Genomic DNA, 22899 nt, shown 5'->3' with positions numbered 1-22899 from the left:
GTCCTCGCTTACCGCAGAAGCTAAATTCTTTGCCTCTATTTAATCCAGATAAAGCGGGAAAATCATCTTTTCTACCTCTTTTTTGTTGTCGCTTAGATGTCGGGCTTCCGCATACAGATCTCAAGGGCCCAAAAGAATACATACTACGGAAATGCGGCGATTTAAACGGACTTCGAAATTTCCTTTGCCATTTTACACGACAATTTTGGATGAAGTCGGTGTCGTAGTATCATTAGCTGGTTTGGGATATTAGTGGACTAGGAGATTTCCGTACCAAGAGTATTAAGAAGTGAGATAAAAATACGGTTATTTTATATATGTAGATGCATTTATGTGACGAACAGAGTAGATGACATCCGAAGGTATACTCATTTCTACGGTCGGACGTTGAGTTGAGTGAGAGTACATTACGGCGTAAGCAGAGTAACTGGCTGATGGTAGTTAAGCGAAAGTTCGGTCTGTAGCTGAGGATCATTTGCTGGGTAATAGCTCCGCGGCAGTAGAGAAAGATGAACACAGTTTGACACCACCATCGGCGAGCGGTAGAGCATACCAGAAACAACAGTGGAGCAAAAGTGACGTCATCACCGCCAAAAGTTGTCAAGTTTAAACTGTGAGATCTTGTTATCAGTATAAGTATATCAGAGCAATGGTATGGGGTGCCGGGCGGCGGGAGTTCATAGAGTTATACAGTTTAGCGATTCCAAAGGTAATACCTTATGGCCTAAACAGATATATGAGAATTTTTTCAAAAATGTCTAATCTTATAATTCGATCGGAAGTTTTAGGAAAACATCTAGTAGTTCCGCCACTATGAGTAGTTTAACTATAGTACTTTTACCTCTTTCATCCAAAGCGTCAATATTGCATACGAAAATCTACATAACTGCGATATAAAAAACGGTAAGGTTGGAGAGATTACTTTTGTTTCGGTGGAAATTGCATCAACTCTTTTTCCTTAAGATCTAATTATAACACTAAAGTCTCGCTTTTGTTGTTGTTGCCCCATGGCTACCATTCATCCTTATGAAACGTATCACGCAGTCCGCGACGCGCTCCGGACTATTCAAGTGAACGTGATGTTTTTCACCTTTCAATGTATGAAACTCGAAAATGCGGCTCTTTGCCCGTAAGATTGTGAAGACATCCTTCAGTCGCTCTTCATTCAAGTGTTCCGAATGCTCAGCTTTAATTATAAGGTAGGAAATATCATCTAAACGTTCGGCTAGTGCTAGAACCAATTCTGGTTGAGAACAAACTAAATCCAATTGCTTGACACGGCTATCACGTGAGAAGTAATACATCTCTGGATTACTAATCGATCGTCTAACACTCCGCTCCAACAAATGCTTGCAGTGCGCCCTTTCAACAGATTGTTCTGAACCGCGATACAGTAAATCCTTCAAAAGCTCATAGGAATACAGCTCCACAGATTCTTGTTGATGCTCTTCCTCGGCCAGTATTCGCTCTGTTAAAATTGTTGATATATCGATTTGTATATCTGGTGTACAGTAAGGTGTGGTCAGAGTATCTATCGCAATAATCATATCCACCTTGGCTGGAAAGTATGCAGCATAATAAAAACTAAGCGCCGCTCCCATTGAATGTCCTATAAAGGATATTTTCTCCCATCTATAATGGCGAACAATGCGATGTATCACACGTATAAAATCGTTGAAATGATACGAAAGACCGATGGGAAAATGTGAGGAACGTCCATGACCCGGAAGGTCAATAGCGAGTATTGATCGATGTGAAGCGATGAGTGGAGCTAAACGAGCAAAACTTCCGGCATTATCTTGCCAACCATGCAAGGCGAGCAGTGGGCGTATTTGTTGATCACCATACCAACAACCGGCAAGGCATCCCCATGGCATAGGTATTCGTAACTCAATTGGCTGAAAGAAGTTGGAAAGAAAACAGGAATGTTAGAATAGAATTCATATCTGAATGATGAATAAGATTGCTTATGAGGTTATAACTGAGAACTTTCAGAACTGCTACGAGTTGTCTTCTTATGTCCCCAAATCACCCTATACGCAACGAGGCGAGAGTACTCCCCATAAGGGAGAGAAATGAAATGCTGAGCAAACAGTTTCTGCTAAATACCCAGCAAGTTGGACAACCCAACAAACATCTGATTGAAGAGGCGCCGCCTCCCAGTGACTTAAGAAGTCGTCTCCGCAATCATTATGAGGAAATACGGCACCTGAGAACTCAGTCCGTATGAAGAAAAAGAGCACAAAAAGGTCCTGAGAGAAATCCACCAAAACGCGTCGCACCTCTATGCCAGGAAATGTCCGGTGAACACCATTCTTAAAGTCAAATCCCCTTAACTTGCAGTAGAGCAAAGCAATCTCCTCAGTGAGATGCGGGTCCCCCTAGCTCAACTTCGATTGGGATGCTTTAACAGGGTAAACTCTTACATATCCAGATTCAAACTCCATTTACCCAATGTATGTCGTGCGTGTAACGTCTTACCAAAGGACACCAATCATCCTTTCAGTTGCAATGTCGAACCAACGCGTCTAACACCCTCTCAGCCCCCCGCCCTGTTGAAAATGTCAGTTTCCTAGGACTCCCGTTAGAGGATATTGCCGACAATTTGTGAGTAGTCGAACAACAACAACAAGGGATCATCTCGTTGGCTTTGTACTTATGTTGTTGTGTAACTGGAGCCCCTCTATGAAGCCAGACAAATTCGGTTTCTCTTCTATTCTGATGTAACTTAATGAACTAAATGGTTGAATACTCGATTTTCTGTGCTTTTATCGCTTAGTCAGAACATTTTGTAATAGAAGCAATTATTTTACATCACTCACCTGATTTTGTGCCATTTTTTACTACTTACGCTCCGCCACTAAGTAATCGCAACACACTTATTACGTGATCTAGACTAAATTGACTAATCCAAAAGTTTTGGCAAAAATAAAAAGTAATAACACCAGCAATTATTTATTATAACAATAAAAAAACTTACTACCTTAAAATAATGCGAAAAAAGCAATTACAAAGTTAGAGCTACTTTGTGCATTTACATTTTTTTTAATCATTAACTTAAATGAACTTAGACCTCATTATTATCCAAATTAGGTTTACACATTATTACATAGCCAGATGTACATATGTACATCTCTTCTTTTATATACATAATATATGCAGGTACTTAAAAATAACAAAAATGTTTTCTATACAATTGCACACACTCCGTGTCAGTTGAATAGGAACGGTACGGTTCGATTTGTCTGAAATTTGGTATATAGGTGGCCCTTTGCCTAGATTAGTATTTACGATACTTTTTTCCAGGAAGCGGAACAGGGGTCGATCTTTTCGAACAAATTAGTAGATTAGTGGTTGTGACACTTTTTCGGGAAATGGAGCAGGGACCGACTGGGTCTGGGACTTGGCCTGGGACTGTGACTGGGACTGGGAGTGGCACTGAGACTGGGAATCATACTAGGACTGGGACTAGGAAAGAGAGATGAAGAAATACTCGAGAGAAAAGAAAAGAGGGAAGGCGAAAGAGATAGATATATAGTTAGAAGAGATATGGATACAACAAGCGGAAATTAAGTGAGGGAAAAGACGGGAGAGGGAAAAAGAGAGGGAAGAATGAACGAAAGTATACGGAAAAGGGGGAGGGAAGGGGAAAGAAGGGAAGTAAAAGGTAAAAACTGCTTAAAAGCTATGCAGATAGACCATGCTAGGGCAGAGCGACGTCTGTCAGGTCTGCTAGTAATATATTAAATTAAATAATTTAAAAAAAAATGGTTAAGTTAACCGTTTTTATTGAAAACAATACTTACATTAAGTAATAATAATACTAAAAGCTAGAAAATAATTAGGTAGGTCCTAGGCACAAGTCATCACATTCCTAATCAATCTAGGACATTGATCAAACAATTAAATAAAAACGTTGGGTGCGTGAAATTTCTATAAATGTGAGGCGTAGCATAACCTTATTAAGGTTCAGTTTGTCTTATATATGACTATCAATAGAAATTTGACGCGTCCAACGCTTTATAAATGTGAGGCGTAGCATAACCTTATTAAGGTTCAGTTGGTCTTATATATGACTATCAATAGAAATTTGATGCGTCCAACGCTTTTATTTGTCTGATCAACGCCCTAGATTGATTAGGAGAGTGATGACTAGTGCCTAGGACCTACCTAATTATTTTCTAGCTTTTAATATTATTATTACTTCATGTAAGTATTGTTTTCAATAAAACCGTTTAACTTTAAAAAAAAAAATTTTTATTTTATTTTCAAGTTTCTAGTCTTTATTTAATTGCCTATTATTTCTCATTCTATTTAGTTCCTTTAGTGACTCATTATTACAAGGACTCTTTCCAGACAATTTGTTGCAATCTAAGTCCGCAATACATAATCCTTCCAAAAACTTTACTCGACTCGGCGCCACGTATGCTTGTCCCTCCTCGAACTTCAAAATATTTTGATGTCACTTCTACCGGACTGTATGTAATATATGCTCCAAATATGAGCCAAATCGGACATCATAGGTCGCTTTCTATTCATGTATGTGTTATGTGTTCCAAATATGGACCAAATCGGACCACAAATACGATTTTTTGAATATCTCGATCCTTGCGCCACCTAACGGCGATTTTTTTCACAAGCCGTTTTCTATCCTTGTATGTGTTGTGTTCCAAATATGGACCAAATGGGACCACAAATACTTTTTTCTTTAATATCTCGATCCTTGCGCCATCTAGCGGCGATTCTTTTTCATAGGTCTCTTTCTATCCTTGTATGTATTATGTGTTCCAAATATGACGCAAATCGGACCACAAATAAGATTTTTTGAAATATTTCGATCCATGCGCCACCTATCGGGGTTTTTTTCTTATTATTGCATTGTCATCGGGTTCTGAACTGTATTCCAAGTTTCAAGCTTGTAGCTTATCGGGAAGTTACTCAAATTTCAATTACAAAATTCGTGCCGACTAACCATCCTGTTAAGTCAAGCTAAATAAAACCGTTTAAAACTAAAAATAGAACGAATGCTGTCGATACAGAGGTAAAAAAATTTAGCTATTAAAATGACACGCAGTGGAGTTTTTAACACTTTAAAAAGTACAGATATAAATACTTTACATTCCAGTATCATAGTTTTACCCTTTGAAAACTCAGCTTGAATATTACCCAGCGATCGGTAACGCTCCAAAAATGGCAAAATTAAATTAGCTACCGTACGTTCATCATTCAAATGCAAATGATGTGTTGCTCCAACAACAAAATATATCTCAAAATTTGGATTATGCTCTTTCAGTAATTGAATCAACTCCATAGAATCTGGACCTATAAATGTAGAATTTTCTGATTTTAGAACCAAATAAGGTATTTTAGCATTACAAATACGCATTGCCATTACTTTTCCCAACTCCTCCTCTACATTCAAATCCATTAAGTATTTAATGCGGGCATCTCGTGAAAAATAATATCGATCGGGATATATTTTTATATTTATTTCTTGAAGAGAGCCCACTTTAACTAAGCGGTCATTACTCTCAAGTATTTTGAGATGTACGTAACGAGAATATTCAATTGAAATTTGTGGCTCAAAGTAACGGTGTTTAACCACATCGAGAGCGATGAGTAAATCAACTTTTTGTGGATATAACGTTGCAAAGTAAAATGCCACAGCGCCACCCATGGAATGATCCAATAACGATACTGTACTCCAATTGTATGTTTTCATGACGCACGCTAATGAGCGTACATAATCGAATGTGTTATATTGAATTCCAGGCGGCAGATGAGAAGAGTGTCCATGTCCTGGAAAATCGATGCATAAAACGCTTCCAGCTGCTTGTACAAGTAATGGTGCTCATTTGCTGAAGCTGCCACAGTTATCATGCCAGCCATGAAGTGCAACGAGTGGACGGATCATCTGATCACCATACCAGCAACCAGAGATGTAGCCCCATGGCACGGGTATTTGAATATCTGTTAACTAAAGTTTAACTGGTCCGGTTAATAATAATTGGGGTAAATAAATATTGTAATAATAATATTTTAAGATTTGGTACAATATACATACAATAGGGAAGACATTTTATTTTGAGTTGTGTTTTATCAAAATATCCCATAGTGCATCATAAAGTGAACTCATTCATATTACTCGTAGTGTTTGCGCCGTAGTAAATTAAAAAAATATGAAAAACTAAGCTAAATCTAGAAACTTTGAACTTTCATTCTATTTTATCTATTTAGTTGACTAATTTACATGAACACCTGTAGTAAATCGCACTAGATCCGAGCTAACGCAGATGTATCAAATTAAGAAATGGCACGACACCCAAGTCTGTCCCCTCGCAGTGCTTCCAACTGTCTTACTTATTCAGCCCAATTCTAAACGAAAATTCCGTGCGAGTTTTCTCCCTTCTCCCATTCCTCGTATTCTAAATAAAAATTCCTTGTGAGTTTTTTCACTTCTCCCTTTCCTCCTATTCTGAACAATGTTCGAAAAAGCGGAAACCGGTTATTGGAGAAAAGTAGGTATTATGAATGTGAGGGAGATTTCTCTGCCATTTCATAGGAGTTTTTTCACTTGTTAAATTAAAGGGAATGCATCAAAATAGTTAAAGGAAATTGGTTATTTTAAAAAAGAACACTTATTTGTACAAATTTGTGCTAAAAGATGTATTTATATTCTACCACAATATTCTCACTTCTAATACAACAACAACTACAACCACAATATTCTTTATTTTAAGTTGAAAAGTATATCATAAGCAACGGTAGAGCTCTTGGTATACAAATTTGATGCAGCCATCCAGAAATTGCGCAAGGATTTTTTAATAAGGCTTAAATAGATTTTGGCATATGATGAAGGACGAATTCAACTCAACTTGGCCGCCAGAAAATTGCTTTGTTGAATGAAAGCAGGCAACTCCGGCAGATTTGTGTTATGCGGCCGTCTTCTGCTTATGTTCCGCTGTTGATGTTGCTGTGGCACCAATTCATTACTCATTTCAGTGAATAACACATGAAATGCAATAAATACTGTGCAATGTTTATATTTTATTTCTTAATTTCCAGCAAATTTGCAACAATAATTAAACTTTTCAATTTTTTAAACAAAATAAGAAATGTGCAACGAAATTTCAATTGACAAAACAGCTGACTTCAAAAATTCGAAATTCCTATTCCCCAATTATTGTTCTCCCTAGGAGAACAGAATTGGAGGAACTTTTCCGCGGGAATAAAAAAATCCGCGGGAACAAAATTCCGCGAGAATATTTAGAATTGGTCTGATTATCTTTATTGTCGCCAGTCGCTTCTTCGCTCTGCTAACTGGCGCCAGTTTCTTTCTTAGCTTTCAACTGGCACATTTACTAATTAGACTAAGCTAAGACGGGTGACCCTGCAGAATCTAGGAGTCATTGTATCCAGTATCAGTTGTTTTTGAAGCCTCGCATGGATAGGCCAGTGTTTTATTTTCTGCAAAAAATTTTACCCTTATGTTGCACTCTTAAAATCTATCTTTTGAACTAGATCACCTAGAACTCTGAAAAATGGATGAATTTGTAGGTACTGCCCCCAAATTCCAACCTTCGCTAACGCCAAAACTCCATTGCCAAAAATCTCTACAACAGTATCAAGTGCGCAGAAAAACATTCATGTACCATAAGGTCGACGGCTGACTGTAACATCACCCTAGCTTGGTTGCCGGATCGAAAGCGCCGTATTTATTTATTATATTTTTATACTCAGTTGAGCAGAGCTCACAGAGTATATTAAGTTTGATTGGATAACGGTTGGTTGTACATATATAAAGGAATCGAGATAGATATAGACTTCCATATATCAAAATAATCAGGATCGAAAAAAAATTTGATTGAGCCATGTCCGTCCGTCCGTCCGTCCGTCCGTCCGTCCGTTAACACGATAACTTGAGTAAATTTTGAGGTATCTTGATGAAATTTGGTATGTAGGTTCCTGAGCACTCATCTCAGATCGCTATTTAAAATGAACGATATCGGACTATAACCACGCCCACTTTTTCGATATCGAAAATTTCGAAAAACCGAAAAAGTGCGATAATTCATTACAAAAGACCGATAAAGCGACGAAACTTGGTAGATGAGTTGAACTTATGACGCAGAATAGAAAATTAGTAAAATTTTGGACAATGGGCGTGGCATCGCCCACTTTTAAAAGAAGGTAATTTAAAACTTTTGCAAGATGTAATTTGGCAGTCGTTGAAGATATCATGATGAAATTTGTCAGGAACGTTACTACTATTACTATATGTACGCTTAATAAAAATTAGCAAAATCGGGGAAGGACCACGCCCACTTTTAAAAAAAATTTTTTTTTAAAGTAAAATTTTTACAAAAAATTGAATATCTTTACAGTATATAAGTAAATTATGTCAGCATTCAACTCCAGTAATGATATGGTGCAACAAAATACAAAAATAAAAGAAAATTTCAAAATGGGCGTGGCTCCGCCCTTTTTCATTTAATTTGTCTAGGATACTTTTAACGCCATAAGTCGAACAAAAATTAACCAATCCTTTTGAAATTTGGTAGGGGAGTAGATTTTACGACGTTAACTGTTTTCTGTGAAAATGGGCGACATCGGTTGATGCCACGCCCAGTTTTTATACACAGTCGTCCGTCCGTCCGTCCGTCTGTCCGTTAACACGATAACTTGAGTAAATTTTGAGGTATCTTCATGAAATTTGGTATATATGTTCCTGGGCACTCATCTCAGATCGCTATTTAAAATGAACGATATCGGACAATAACCACGCCCAATTTTTCGATATCGAAAATTTCGAAAAATCAAAAAAGTGCGATAATTCATTACCAAATACGCATTAAGCGATGAAGCTTGGTAGGTGAGTTGAGCTTATGACGCAGAATAGAAAATTAGTAAAATTTTGGCCATTGGGCGTGGCACCGCCCACTTTTAAATGAAGGTAATTTAGAAGTTTTGCAAGCTGTAATTTGGCAGTCGTTAAAGATATCATGATGAAATTTGGCAGGAACATTACCCTTATTACTTTATGTCTGCTTAATAAAAATTAGCAAAATCGGAGAACGACCACGCCCACTTTTTAAAAAAATTTTTTTTTAAATTCAAATTTTAAAAGAAAAGTTAATATCTTTACAGCATATAAGTAAGTTATGCCAACATTCAACTCCAGTAATGATGTGGTGCAACAAATTACAAAAATAAAAGAAAATTTCAAAATGGGCGTGGCTCCGCCCTTTTTCATTTAATTTGTCTAGGATGCTTTTAACGCCATAAGTCGAACAAAAATTAACCAATCCTTGTGAAATTTGGTAGAGGCTTGGCTCCTAGGACAATAACTGTTTTCTGTGAAAAAGGGCGAAATCGGTTGAAGCCACGCCCAGTTTTTATACACAGTCCACCGTCTGTCCTTCCGCTCGGCCGTTAACACAATAACTTGAGCAAAAATCGATATATATTTACTAAACTTAGCACACGTACTTATCTGAACTCACTTTATCTCGATATAAAAAATGGCCGAAATCCGACAATAACCACGCCCACTTTATCGATATCGAAAATTACGAAAAATAAAAAAATGCCATAATTCTATACCAAATACGAAAAAAGGGATGAAACATTGTAACTGGATTGGTTTATTGACGCAAAATATAACTTTGGAAAAAACTTTGTAAAATGGGTGTGACACCTACCTTATTAAGTAGAAGAAAATGAAAAAGTTCTACAAGGCGAAATCAACAGCCCTTGGAATCTTGGCAGGAATACTGTTAGTGGTATTCCATATATACATAAATTAGCAGTACCCGACAGATGATTTTCTGGATCACCTGGTCCACATTTTGGTCGATTTCCCGAGAACGCCTTCACATATACATCTAAGGGCCACTCGCTTTTAAAACCCTCATTAATACCTTTAATTTGATATCCATATCGTACAAACACATTCTAGAGTCACCCCTGGCACACCCTAATGGCGATATCTCGAAAAGGCGTCCACCTATAGACCTAATGCCCACTCCCTATTAAAATGCTCAGTAACACCTTTCGTTTGATACCCATATCGTACAAACATTCTAGAGTCACCCCTGGCCCACCCTAATAGCGATATCTCGAAAAGGCGTCCACCTATAGACCTAATGCCCACTCCCTATTAAAATGCTCAGTAACACCTTTCGTTTGATACCCATATCGTACAAACATTCTAGAGTCACCCCTGGCCCACCCTAATGGCGGTATCTCGAAAAGGCGTCCACCTATAGACCTAATGTCCACTCCCTCTTAAAATGCTCAGTAACACCTTTCGTTTGATACCCATATCGTACAAACATTCTATAGTCACCCCTGGCCCACCCTAATGGCGATATCTCCAAAAGGCGTCCACCTATAGACCTAATGTCCACTCCCTCTTAAAATGCTCAGTAACACCTTTCGTTTCATACCCATATCGTACAAACATTCTAGAGTCACCCCTGGCCCACCCTAATGGCGATATCTCGAAAAGGCGTCCACCTATAGACCTAATGCCCACTCTCTCTTGAAATTCTCAGTAACACCTTTCGTTTGATACCCATATCGTACAAACATTCTAGAGTCACCCTTGGTCCACCTTTATGGCGATATCTCGAAAAGGCGTCCACCTATTGAACTAAGGATTACTCCCTTTTAAAATACTCATTACCACCTTTCATTTGATACTCATATCGTACAAACACATTCTAGAGTCACCTCTGGCCCACCCTAATGGCGATATCTCGAAAAGGCGTCCACCTATAGACCTAATACCCACTCCCTCTTAAAATGCTCAGTAACACCTTTCGTTTGATACCCATATCGTACAAACATTCTAGAGTCACCCCTGGCCCACCCTAATGGCGATTTCTCGAAAAGGCGTCCACCTATAGACCTAATGCCCACTCCCTCTTAAAATGCTCAGTAACACCTTTCGTTTGATACCCATATCGCACAAACACATTCTAGAGTCACCCCTGCCCACCCTAATGACGATATCTCGAAAAGGCGTCCACCTATAGACATCATGCCCACTCCCTCTTAAAATGCTCAGTAACACCTTTCGTTTTATACCCATATCGTACACACATTCTAAAGTCACCCTTGGTCCACCTTTATGGCGATATCTCGAAAAGGTGTCCACCTATAGAACTAAGGATTACTCCCTTTTAAAATACTCATTACCATCTTTCATTTGATACCCATATCATACAAACACATTCTAGAGTCACCCCTGGCCCACCCTAATGGCGACATTTCGAAAAGGCGTCCACCTATAGACCTAATGCCCACTCCCTCTTAAAATGCTCAGTAACACTTTTCGTTTGATACCCATATCGTACAAACATTCTAGAGTCACCCCTGGCCCACCCTAATGGCGATATCTCGAAAAGGCGTCCACCTATAGACCTAATTCCCACTCCCTCTTAAAATGCTCAGTAACACCTTTCATTTGATCCCCATATCGTACAAACACATTCTAGAGACACCCCTGGTCCACCTTTATGGCGATATCTCGAAACGGCGTCGACCTATGGAACTAAGGATCACTCCTTTTCAAAATACTCATTAACAGCTTTCATTTGATACCCATATCGTACAAGCATATTCTAGAGTCACCCCTGGTCCACCTTTATGGCGATATCCCTAAATGGCGTCCATCAATAGAACTATGGCCTACTCTCTCTTAAAATACTCTTTAATACCTTCCACTTGATACACATGTCATACAACCACATTCCAGGGTTACCCTAGGTGCATTTTCCTACATGGTGATTTCCATTATTTTGTCTCCATAGCTCTCAACTGAGTATGTAATGTTCGGTTACACCCGAACTTAGCCTTCCTTACTTGTTCTCTCTGGGAAGTGGACCAAGGACCGACCTGTTCCCATCATTTATGGTTTGATTTACTTGCAGCTTCGTTCATTGGTGCTTTTTGACTGAGTTAACATTTGGTACTTGGGTACTTGTTTGAAAAGGGTAGTATTTGGGACTCTTTTGGAATATGATAGGCTAAACGAAGGCTGAAAGAGGGGAGATAAAAGGAAAGGACGAGGGCGAGGAAGAGAGAAAGGGAGAAGGAGAGGAGAAAAAATGCAAAGCGCGATAACCTCCTAAAAGATTTTAGGCGGAGCTTCTGTCTCAATTTGGGCCGTGCTCCTTTTAATTATTCCTACAAATTGGATACAAGGGACCTACCTGTTCTATGCCGATTCCGAACGGCATCTGCAAAGAAGATGAATTTTCACTGAAAAGCTTTACATTGCAGAAATACACTCAGAGTGTTTGCCAAATCAATACCGAAGGGCGACCCCGATTAGAAATTTTTTGAGTTGAACACAGGACCCTCGGTGTGGGAGGCGGAGCACGCTACCACCGCACCCCAGAGGCCGCCGGAAGCAGAAGAGAAGGCAGAGGTAAAAGGAGAGTTAGAGTAGTCCAGAGAGAGAGGAAGATGGTGGAGAGGAGGGAAAGCAGAGAGGGATTACAATTATAAAGACCGAGAGAGATGTAGGACGTAAAAGAACTAGAGGAATTAGGAGAGGTATAAGTATAAATTTTGAGAAGAGGGCTTTAAAAAACAAAAAATTTAGAGTGCGATAACCTCCGAAGAGATTTAAGGCCGAGCCTCGCTCCCATTTTGCGTCGTGCTCCTTTTTAAGGTTTCCTACAAATTGGAGTTAGATCCCCACATGTCTTTACGCGGTTTTCGAACGACAGCTGCAATGCGTCTTTTTTTTTATTGAAAAAACTTGCTTCTGAAATTTTGATGATGCTTTGCCCGTGGCGTGAACATCGGATCTTCGATGTGGTAAGCGGAACACGCTAACACCATACCACGGCGGTCGCTCCTTGGCCCAAGGTTTAGATCCAACGCGGAAGAGAGATTAAGTGGGAGAAAAAGTTAGAGGAAATGTAGAAGGAAATCTGAAGCAATACGTTGACATACTTTCAACATATATATTATGCATTTATCCTACAAAGACCAAGCTGTTGGCAAAGCGTTCTATGTATATCCGTATTAAGTGTTTCGAGAACGAGATCAGGGGCCTTATTATGTTAATCAACTTGAAAGAAATTTCTTTCGGATTTGAAAAAAAAATGTATTTGACAGCTTTCGAATCGCATTTCCATTCGCATCGAGTTACGTTATAAGCTTAAAATTAGGAAAGTTACATTTTGTAAAAAAGACGTAGTAAAAGCGTCTGCCACTAGCACTAAACAAAATTTGATAGAGGAGCAAAATTCTGGGTCTACCACCCTACAAGAAACGCTGATAGTTTTACTAATACACTCACACTTGTAATTGACAATGCTGATCCTGCGATGACGTAAACATTGATACTCAAACTTATGTATGTTCCTTTGATCGCTCACGCATGTCCGCATGTTCCCAACGACAGCGTATAATCATGAAAAAGGACTCAAACTGGGAAAGCTTCGGACACCTGGTACACAACAAAAGAACATACAGCAGATACCATTATGCATGTGAGACAGATACATAATTCTCAACGGAATTTTATGTATGCGAGAACAGTTTATCCGATTTAATCATGTTGTCACTACTGACTGTCATATGACAATCAAATGATTATCACGGTTGTCTTGTTATTTTTTAAATTCCGCCATTTTCAAACGACGAAAACCATATAAAATATAAGTTTAAAAAATGAAAAAGAGAGCATTTCAAAGCTCCATGCTAAAAGAAAAAAAATCGAAAATTATATTAAAAAATACCAAAAGCTGTCGGAATGTATGAGGCGCACTCAAAAAATTGATACGCGAAAATTAATAGTGGTTAGTGGTGATTCATTTTTAAATGTGTTTCCGCATGAGGAAAGCGCCCTTCTGATGTTTTGTTTTTTTCTGAATTTAAATTGAACATTCTGAACTCGAATTGTTATAAAACCATTTATTTTAAACAAATAAGAAACACGTATGCTTTTATCACGTACAAAATTAAAAACGTAATGAAATAAATTAAATAAAAAGCAAAAAGCATTGTTTCATTTTTGGCGGAATATAACAATGGTCATTTATGATAGTATAACAGTCAAACTGATATCTACAGTAAACTATCATTTATGACACTTTTTGATAGTTAGAGTGTCAGCACTGATCCAGGAAAATGAATGAGAGTGAGCAGTATGGCTATATACTTAATCAGTAGGCCATGTTGGTGTATAAGAAGGAGACAAAAACTCACACGTACACAGTTGTTTACATCACATTTGCGCAAGTCCCCTTAAGTTTGTGATAGAAAGTTTGTATGAGGCGCTGATCGTTAGGTTCACATAGCTGACAATCAGATGATAGTCATATGATAGTCAGATTCTTGTAGGGCGGGGCATTCATATGGCTTAGCAGCTAAAGGCTTGCACTGATATGAATGTTGGAGATTCGAGTTCAACGCTCAGCTCCCGAAAAGCTAGCTGATGAAGAAGTGAAATTCAGAAACATGTCCTAGTAACCATCGCCGTTTGTAAACTTACAATTTTTCTCTAATATCAATTACAAAAGTTTTTTGTTTTTATTAATTAACAACACATATCTAACATAAAAATAACATATTGTAACGAATTTATTTGCAAATCCTCTTATTTGCAATCTTCTGTTAAGTTCGAATCACTAAACTGTTGAATAAATAACTCCAATATTGAATAGTGGAAAAATGGCCTTTATTAAAGTACTTCACAATAACACTCAAACTTTGCAACGAATAGCTTGCTTAATAACCAAACTGATTGAAACTCTACTATCAAAATAATACTGCTATTGCTCGCTAGATATCGCTTAATCGAAACTGCTTGACAGCTCGAATCAAACTGAATTACTTCTTACTCGCTTGCGCCACTTTTATAGTTTACGCTGCATACATCTAGGCTCTTCTATTTCCAGAACTTACTAGTTAGTTTCGGCTACAAAATCGCCAGCCACAACTACGTGCACAAATTATTTCCCTCTCTTGTGACAACTCAGATAAGATATATGCATGTGTTTGTGCATTGCCGCTCCGCTGCTCGTATACGTACATATGTGTAGACGCAATTATTTATTCGTTTATGTAGATAAATAATGATTGAATTATTGATGTGAATGTTTGTAGTTTACAGTCTCTCGAGTACACATAGGCGTATAAGTAAATGCATCTGTGTGTGACATCTCTTTCGGATGCCTTATATATGTGTATACATGATTTGATTATTGACGTAAATACTGCTTGGCATGGCCTTAGCATCGCCCTAGTGATGGTATAGCTTAGTGATGCTAATATCCGTGACACTGCCCTCCACCTAAATCTGATCGTCCCGATCAGACAAATCTCTCGATCTAAACGCTGCTAATATCTCCAAATGAACCACTTTCATTTTGGTTCGTGGTTTGGTAGTGGTTTGTATGCGGTACACTACATCGTTGATCCGGTTTACAACTTTGTATGGGCCTTCCCAGTTACACTGCAATTTCGGGGACAAATCTTTTTTTCGTTGTGGGTTGTATAGCAGCACCAAATCTCCTACCTGAAACCCTTCCGAATTAATTTCTTTATCATTGTACCTGCGTTTGATCTTACTACTCATTATCCTTAGTCGTTCCCTCGCACTCTGTTGTTTGACCAATGAACTACTTCGCAGAGCTTGCGCTTGACGGATTGGCTTGACAGCATCGTTCCGTCGTTTCCCAACAGAAGTGCGCGATGGCTTGAAACCACCCTTGCATGCTTCCTGCAAAATTCTTGCAGTCGTTTTAGTGCGTCCATTAGGGTTTGTCAATGCCGGTGTTTTTCTCGCAGGTAATTTTGATTTCGCTTTGTTTGGCCCATTCGTTTCATCAACCTTTACTTTGACTTTCGTGGCCTTTGTCGACTTTTCTCCACCAGTACTCGATTACTGCTGAAACCTTTTTCCAAACTGAAGTTAATTGGCACATCCTGGTTCTTATAATGCATAATCCTTTTCTGCATGTCGATCCTGATGTCATAGTCAACCAGGAAATCCACTCCCAATATGACTTCATCAACGATTTCTGCCACAACGAATTTGTGTAGAACCATGACCTCCCAAATTAAGACCTCACATACCACTTCTCCCTGGACTTGGTTATACTCGCCAGTAATCGTACGCAATCTTGCTCCAGGTAATGGCTTTACTTTCCTGTTGACCAAATCAGATCGGATCAATGAATGAGATGCGCCCGTATCTACAGTCAGTACACGCTCCTTGACTGCTCGATTTCCTTGCAGTTTGCGAGATATGTATCACACGACATTCCATAGCTGGGGCAAGTCCTCGATTTTTACATTTGACTCGCTCTTGTTTATCTCCTCCAGCTTTGCGTTTACGACCAGCCAAGTTGGAACTACCATGACCGGTTCTGCAATGACGTGCAATGTGACTTGGGTTACCGCACTTGAAACACTTCATAACTCCGGTATTATTTTGTTGTAATCCCTTCAGTGCTTCCAAAATTGTGTCTACCCAATCGGGCCTTTCCACTTCCACGCGATGAGCTTTGTATGCGGGCTTACTCAAAAGTGACGCTGTTTCCTGAGTCAGTGCATGGGATACTGTTTCAGCAAATGTTTACTTTGGGTTCGCGTATGTGGCTCGCTTCGTTTCGACGTCCCGTATGCCGTTAATAAAGCTCTGAATCTTTACCCTTTCTGTGTATTCCACGGGTGTGTCCGCATTTGCAAGATGAGCCAATCTTTCAATATCTGAAGCAAACTCCTGCAATGTCTCATTTGCTTTTTGGTAGCGGTTTTGCAACTCAATTTGGAATATCTGTTTTCTATGCTCGCTTCCATAACGTCGTTATACAGCAGCCATCAATGCTTCATAATTGTTCCGCTCTCCTTCGGAAATCGTCTGTAGGATTTCCGCTGCTGGCCCCTTCAATGCCACGAACAGTGCAGCAACTTTATCTTCCGCATTCCAGTTGTTCATGCTGCGGTCTTCTAAAACTGTATCTTGAAGACCTGGAAAGGAACAGAACCGTCAAAAGATGGAGTTTTTACCTTCGTATTACTCGTTGAAGCAGCCGGCCGATTAAGTTGCAATTCCTGTATACGACCTCTCAAAGCATCCACCTCTGCCTCGAATTTTTCCTCAAACTGCGTTATTTTCTCGTCCATACGCGCTTCGAGTTTTGATGATATACGCGCCTCTTGCTCTTTCAGTTGTGTTTCCATCTTTGATGTAATCTGTGTCGACATTTCTGAAATACGTGTCTCATGTGATTCCAGCTGGGATGCCATATATGTCTTCTGCTCTGCCAGTTGAGATGACATTTGCGATGACATTTCTGAAATACGTTCCTCCTGTGCTTCCATCTTGGATGTTATACGGTTCTCCTGCGATTCTAGTTGTGATGCCATATATGTCTTCTGCCTTTCCAGTTGAGATGACATTTGTGATGACATTTCTGGAATTCGTGCCTCCTGTGCTTCCATCTTGGATGTTATACGGTTCTCCTGCGATTCTAGTTGTGATGCCATATATGTCTTCTGCTCTTCCAGTTGAGATGACATTTGTGATGACATTTCTGGAATTCGTGCCTCCTGTGCTTCCATCTTGGATGTTATACGGTTCTCCTGCGATTCTAGTTGTGATGCCATATGTGTCTTCTGCTCTTCCAGTTGTGATGACATTTGTGACGACATTGATGCTACTGTCGATGTTTGTGCAAATATTGCAGCCAATATCATTTTCAAGTCTGTGCTGGTAACCGTTTGCGATGTTTCGTTTTTCTCTTCAATTTTTGTTGTCTCCTCGCCATCAAGATGAAAGACATACTCTTCCACATCAATTCCTTCTGCTTCCATTGCCTCTCGTAGCCGTGCCAGAAGTTCAAGTTTAACGCCGCTTATATTCAATCCACGGGTCTCCAACTCCTTCTTTAGTTGCTGGATCTTCAATTCACTGAACTTTGCCATGTCCTTGTTGTCCTTTGGAATTTATTCAACAATTCCTCTTCTGACACCAATTGTAACGAATTTATTTGCAAATCCTCTTATTTGCAATCTTCTGTTGAGTTCGAATCACTAAACTGTTGAATAAATAACTCCAATAATGGAAAATGACCTTTATTTAAGTACTTCACAATAACACTCAAACTTTGCAACGAATAGCTTGCTTAATAACCAAACTGATTGAAACTCTACTATCAAAATAATTCTGCTATTGCTCGCTAGATATCGCTTAATCGAAACTGCTTGACAGCTCAAATCAAAGTGAATTACTTCTTACTCGCTTGTGCCACTTTTATAGTTTACGCTGCATACATCTAGGCTCTTCTATTTCCAGAACTTACTAGTTAGTTTCGGCTACAAAATCGCCAGCCACAACTACGTGCACAAATTATTGCCCTCTCTTGTGACAACTCAGATAAGATATATGCATGTGTTTGTGCATTGCCGCTCCGCTGCTCGTATACGTACATATGTGTAGACGCAATTATTTATTCGTTTATGTAGATACATAATGATTGAATTATTGATGTGAATGTTTGTAGTTTACAGTCTCTCGAGTACACATAGGCGTATAAGTAAATGCATCTGTGTGTGACATATCTTTCGGCTGCCTTATATATGTGTATACATGATTTGATTATTGACGTAAATACTGCTTGGCATGGCCTTAGCATCGCCTTAGTGATGCTAATATCCGTGACAATATTATGATTAAATGATACAGAATTCAAGTTAATTAAAACAAATTTAACAAGAAAGTAAAATATTATTTGCAACAGCTCGTAAATAATTAATTTTATCTAGTTTGGTATGATTTTTTACAATTTTTTTTTTTTTTCGACTTTCCAATTTTTCTTTTTTTTACAGGTATTTCTATTCCTGACTGGTGCTTTTCCAAATTTGTCTTTATTAAAATCATTTCTTTTCCCAGCTCTCGTATTATTGCGTACAGACCACAGTTCTTTGTACTTCGCATCGGGATAATATTCCTTTGCAGCAGATGCTTTAGTTTTTTCAAAATCGGAAATAATTCTAGTGGGATTTAAGCATATATTTTTTGAAGCAGCCAAGAAACATAACCGATGAAAAAACTCTTCGTATGCTTGCTTTGATTTTTTTCTCATTAAGCAAAAAATTAGGGGCACAAACTGACCATCGATTAGGCCTTGAATTGTGAAAAGCTGTCGGAATATAGTTGGCACCACATAAAATGTACCATCCATTACCCAGCACTGCGAACTACCCAAAGCTTTTAATGAGTACGTTGACCCAATATTATGTTTTTCTCATCACCGAAACAGCATTCACTTAAAAAAAAATGGTTCACTTCTAAATTTCTTAATTCTTCGGGTATGTTTATGTCTTGCAAACTAATTGGCTCGCTACATACGTCATGCAATTTTCGAATACGTCGTACTTTAAGCTTTTGTGCTCGTTTTGAAGGAAGGTACACCCTACACTCTGGCTCACAATTTACTACAGTTTCCCTAATGATTTGGGAAGGTTGAAGTCCTGACGAATTGGCCAAAACTTCTAATTTAGCGTTGGCATTTGTCGTGGCCAAATGAAAGCTTCGGGGATCGTGAGAGTGTTCGGTGGGGCTTTTTTTAATTGCATGCTCTTGATTATTCGATGATGTTGTCATTACCACACTTTTACACAATAGAGACTTCCTTTCCGCACACGACCAACGATATTGCTCTTAATTTCTGGAATGCAGATGGAAAGTATATCCATCAACAAATAACAAATCTTTCCCTTTGTTGGACTTTTGTATTTTGATTTCCATTTTATTTATTATTTAAAAAGTTTTTTCAAGCACTAATTGCTAACACAAGTACAAGCGAACGATACTCGTATAATACTTCAAATGTAACTTTTTTTTTAAATATTGTCACGGATATTAGCATCACTAAGCTTTACCATCACTAAGGCCATGCCAAGCAGTATTTACGTCAATAATCAAATCAAGTATACACATATATAAGGCAGCCCAGAGAGATGTCACACACAGATGCATTTACTTATACGCCTATGTGTACTCGAGAGACTCTAAACTACAAACATTCACATCAATAATTCAATCATTATGTATCTACATAAACGAATAAATAATTGAGTCTACACATATGTACGTATACGAGCAGCGGAGCGGCAATGCACAAACACATGCATATATCTTATCTGAGTTGTCACAAGAGAGGGAAATAATTTGTGCACGTAGTTGTGGCTGGCGATTTTGTAGCCGAAACTAACTAGTAAGTTCTGGAATGGAAAAGCCTAGAAGTATGCAATTAGAAATCAAAAAGTATAAAAGGCGCGACAGTAAAGGCGAGGAGTTTGAGTTTGATTTGAGTTGTCAAGCAGTTACGACTAAGACGATATCTAGCGAGCAATAGCAGTATTATTTTGAATAGTGGAGTTTCATTTGAGCTATCAGTTTGGTTATTAAGCTATTCGTTGCACAGTTTGAGTGTTATTGTGAAGTATTTTAATAAAGGCCATTTTTCCATTATTCAATATTGGAGTTATTTATTCAACAGTTTAGCGATACGAACCTAGCAAAAGGGCAAATAAGAGGAATTTGCAGTAAAATCGTTACAATATGTATGCACACATTCATGCATATGTTCAAAATTGACTATGATCTTTCTATTTCTGAAACAGCAAGTTCAGAAAGCAATTTTGAAACACCGGCTTCGCAATCACCAGAGCCCCCTTTTGAGGAGGTGGCCCACGGCCATGCTTCATAAAAATAACCCTTAGCCGATCCAACTCCGGCTACGCGATCCCCAGTATTTCCGTATTGAAAAACCTTTCTGCGTAGGTGGCCTACGGCCACGCTTATAAAAAATAACCCTGGGCTACGCCATGCCAATTCCGGACGTGTGCACTAACCGTGGCTACCGCCACGGTAACGTCCTTCTGCGTAGTACACCCTTCTGCGTAGGCCTTCGGACGGGCTTCATAAAAATAACTCTTAGCCGATCCGACACTGGCTACGCGATCCCCAGTATTTCTGTTCTACGTAGGCGGCCCATGACCGCGCTTACAAAAAATAAACCACATTTTGGGGATTTTGAATTTGGGGATTTTGAATTTGGGGATTATGTGTTTGGGTATTTTTTTCTTTGGGGATTTTGTGGCACTCCCCAAAATTCTATCTACCCATTTATGCAGCGTCACTGTCTTGCCAGTCTTGTATGTGCAATTTTTACGATTTTGTGTTATAGGGCTCACTGGGTTAACCATTGAATGTTCTATATTTATAATTTTAAAATTTCAAGTACCAAGCTCCTAAGGGAACCACACTTTATTACGGTCTAAATAGGCTGAATGTGAAACAATTTATGGATTTTTCGAAAACAGTAAACTTGGAAAATTTATTTTTCAATACTTTTACTCATATTTTTGGCAAGAGGGCGACGAACTGTATGCATTTTGTTTGGAAATGGTTAACTTACACCATTCATATTTTTTTATCAAATAAGCACAATATTAAAACAGCAAACTCTTTGCTAGCGTTGTTGTCCCACTACTGCAGTTAACTAAAATCCATATATTTACAACAATTCTAAAATTCATATCAACAAAACAAAATATGGGGTATTCCATCCCACTTCGACCAATTTTGAACCCGACCCGTTTACAATTGGCTGAAAGTTTTTCTTCTTTTTTTATCTTACGAAAGACGTTTTTCAGAATTTTTTCAAATTTTTTCATCCAACTCAAAAAAAGTTATGAATTTTTAAAAAAAACACCGTTTTTGTTTTCAAAACGCTATAACTTTTTCAAAAATTGACCGTTTGGGATCTTTTTTTTTGAATTTGCTTTTAAATGTACTTTTCGGAAAAAATACAAAAAAATTTTTAAAGTTTTTTTTTAATTTTTCAGTTTTTCGAAATTTTTCGAATTTCGCCATTTTTTCTTTCTCATAAAAAACTTCAATCAATTCTGCAATCAGCCCCACTAATCCCGGAGTGGGCCGATTTTTTTTTTATATTTTTTTTTTTTATTTAATTGACACAAAACTCGCGGTTGATAATCAAATAACTACACCTGAAGGACTTTTTAAATGGACTTCTGATCCGGACAACTTGCCAAACATTACAGTCAAGTTTTCCTCAGAAGATGATTATAATACAGCAGTAAAAGATTTGAATGAAAGATTTTTGAAAACAAAATCGATTACAGGAACTCAACATTTACATTGCATAATTCCTGACAAAAATGGTTGTTTGTATGTTAAAAACTTTTCAAATTCAGAAGAACAAAGAATTTATAAAATATTTAAACGCCAGAAAATAAATTCATAATTTGTTACATTATTTTTAGAAAACTTACATGTTTACTCTGTCAGTCATTAATCCTGGTTATTTTAATCGTAGATTACCATAATATATAAAGAAAAGAATACTTAAAGATCATTTTCTTAAATTTTTTGTGTTATATAAATAAAATTGATAAAAAAAAATTTCAAAAATAAAAATTTAGAAACTAGTTTAAAAAAAAAAAAAAAGATCCTAAACGGTCAATTTTTGAAAAAGTTATAGCATTTTGAAAACAAAAACGGCGTTTTTTTAAAAATTCATAACTTTTTTTGAGTTGGATGAAAAAATTTGAAAAAATTCTGAAAAACGTCTTTCGTAAGATAGAAAAAGAAGAAAAACTTTCAGCCAATTCTAAAGGGGTCGGGTTCAAAATTGGTCGAAATGGGATGGAATACCCCATATACATACGGTTACTCACAAAAATAAGTACACTCTTGGTTTATGCTGAAAAAACTCAAATGCAGTGGCTCACAGCTTAATTGATAATTTTCATCTGAAATATCGCAAATTCCCTAACAGAAACCAAATTCAAAAAAATTTTAAATGTTAACGAGAATTAATCGAAATTGACCATCAA

General features: G+C 38.0%; 1 protein-coding gene and 1 pseudogene across 2 annotated transcripts; both read right to left on the bottom strand.

The window, feature by feature from the left end:
- Positions 1 to 672: 672 nt before the first annotated feature.
- LOC137233777 (probable serine hydrolase) lies at positions 673 to 21512 on the bottom strand. Of its 2 annotated transcripts, none has more exons than XM_067757140.1 (2): positions 21456 to 21512; positions 673 to 1898 (listed from the first exon to the last, which is right to left on the bottom strand). In XM_067757140.1, exons 1-2 carry the CDS (start codon positions 21462 to 21464, stop codon positions 978 to 980), a joined length of 930 nt encoding a protein of 309 aa, XP_067613241.1. In that variant the 5' UTR covers positions 21465 to 21512; the 3' UTR covers positions 673 to 977. The 2 variants fall into 2 exon arrangements, with proteins under 2 accessions (XP_067613241.1, XP_067613240.1); XM_067757139.1 differs by lacking the exon at positions 21456 to 21512 and adding an exon at positions 2823 to 2945.
- Positions 4743 to 21243, bottom strand: LOC137253001 (probable serine hydrolase; annotated as a pseudogene).
- Positions 21513 to 22899: the final 1387 nt, after the last annotated feature.

Source organism: Eurosta solidaginis, chromosome 5 (assembly GCF_040869045.1).
Source record: "Eurosta solidaginis isolate ZX-2024a chromosome 5, ASM4086904v1, whole genome shotgun sequence".
NCBI lineage: Eukaryota > Metazoa > Arthropoda > Insecta > Diptera > Tephritidae > Eurosta > Eurosta solidaginis.
The sequence above is the reverse complement of the archived record's forward strand: the minus strand, read 5'-3'. Positions and strand labels throughout refer to the sequence as shown.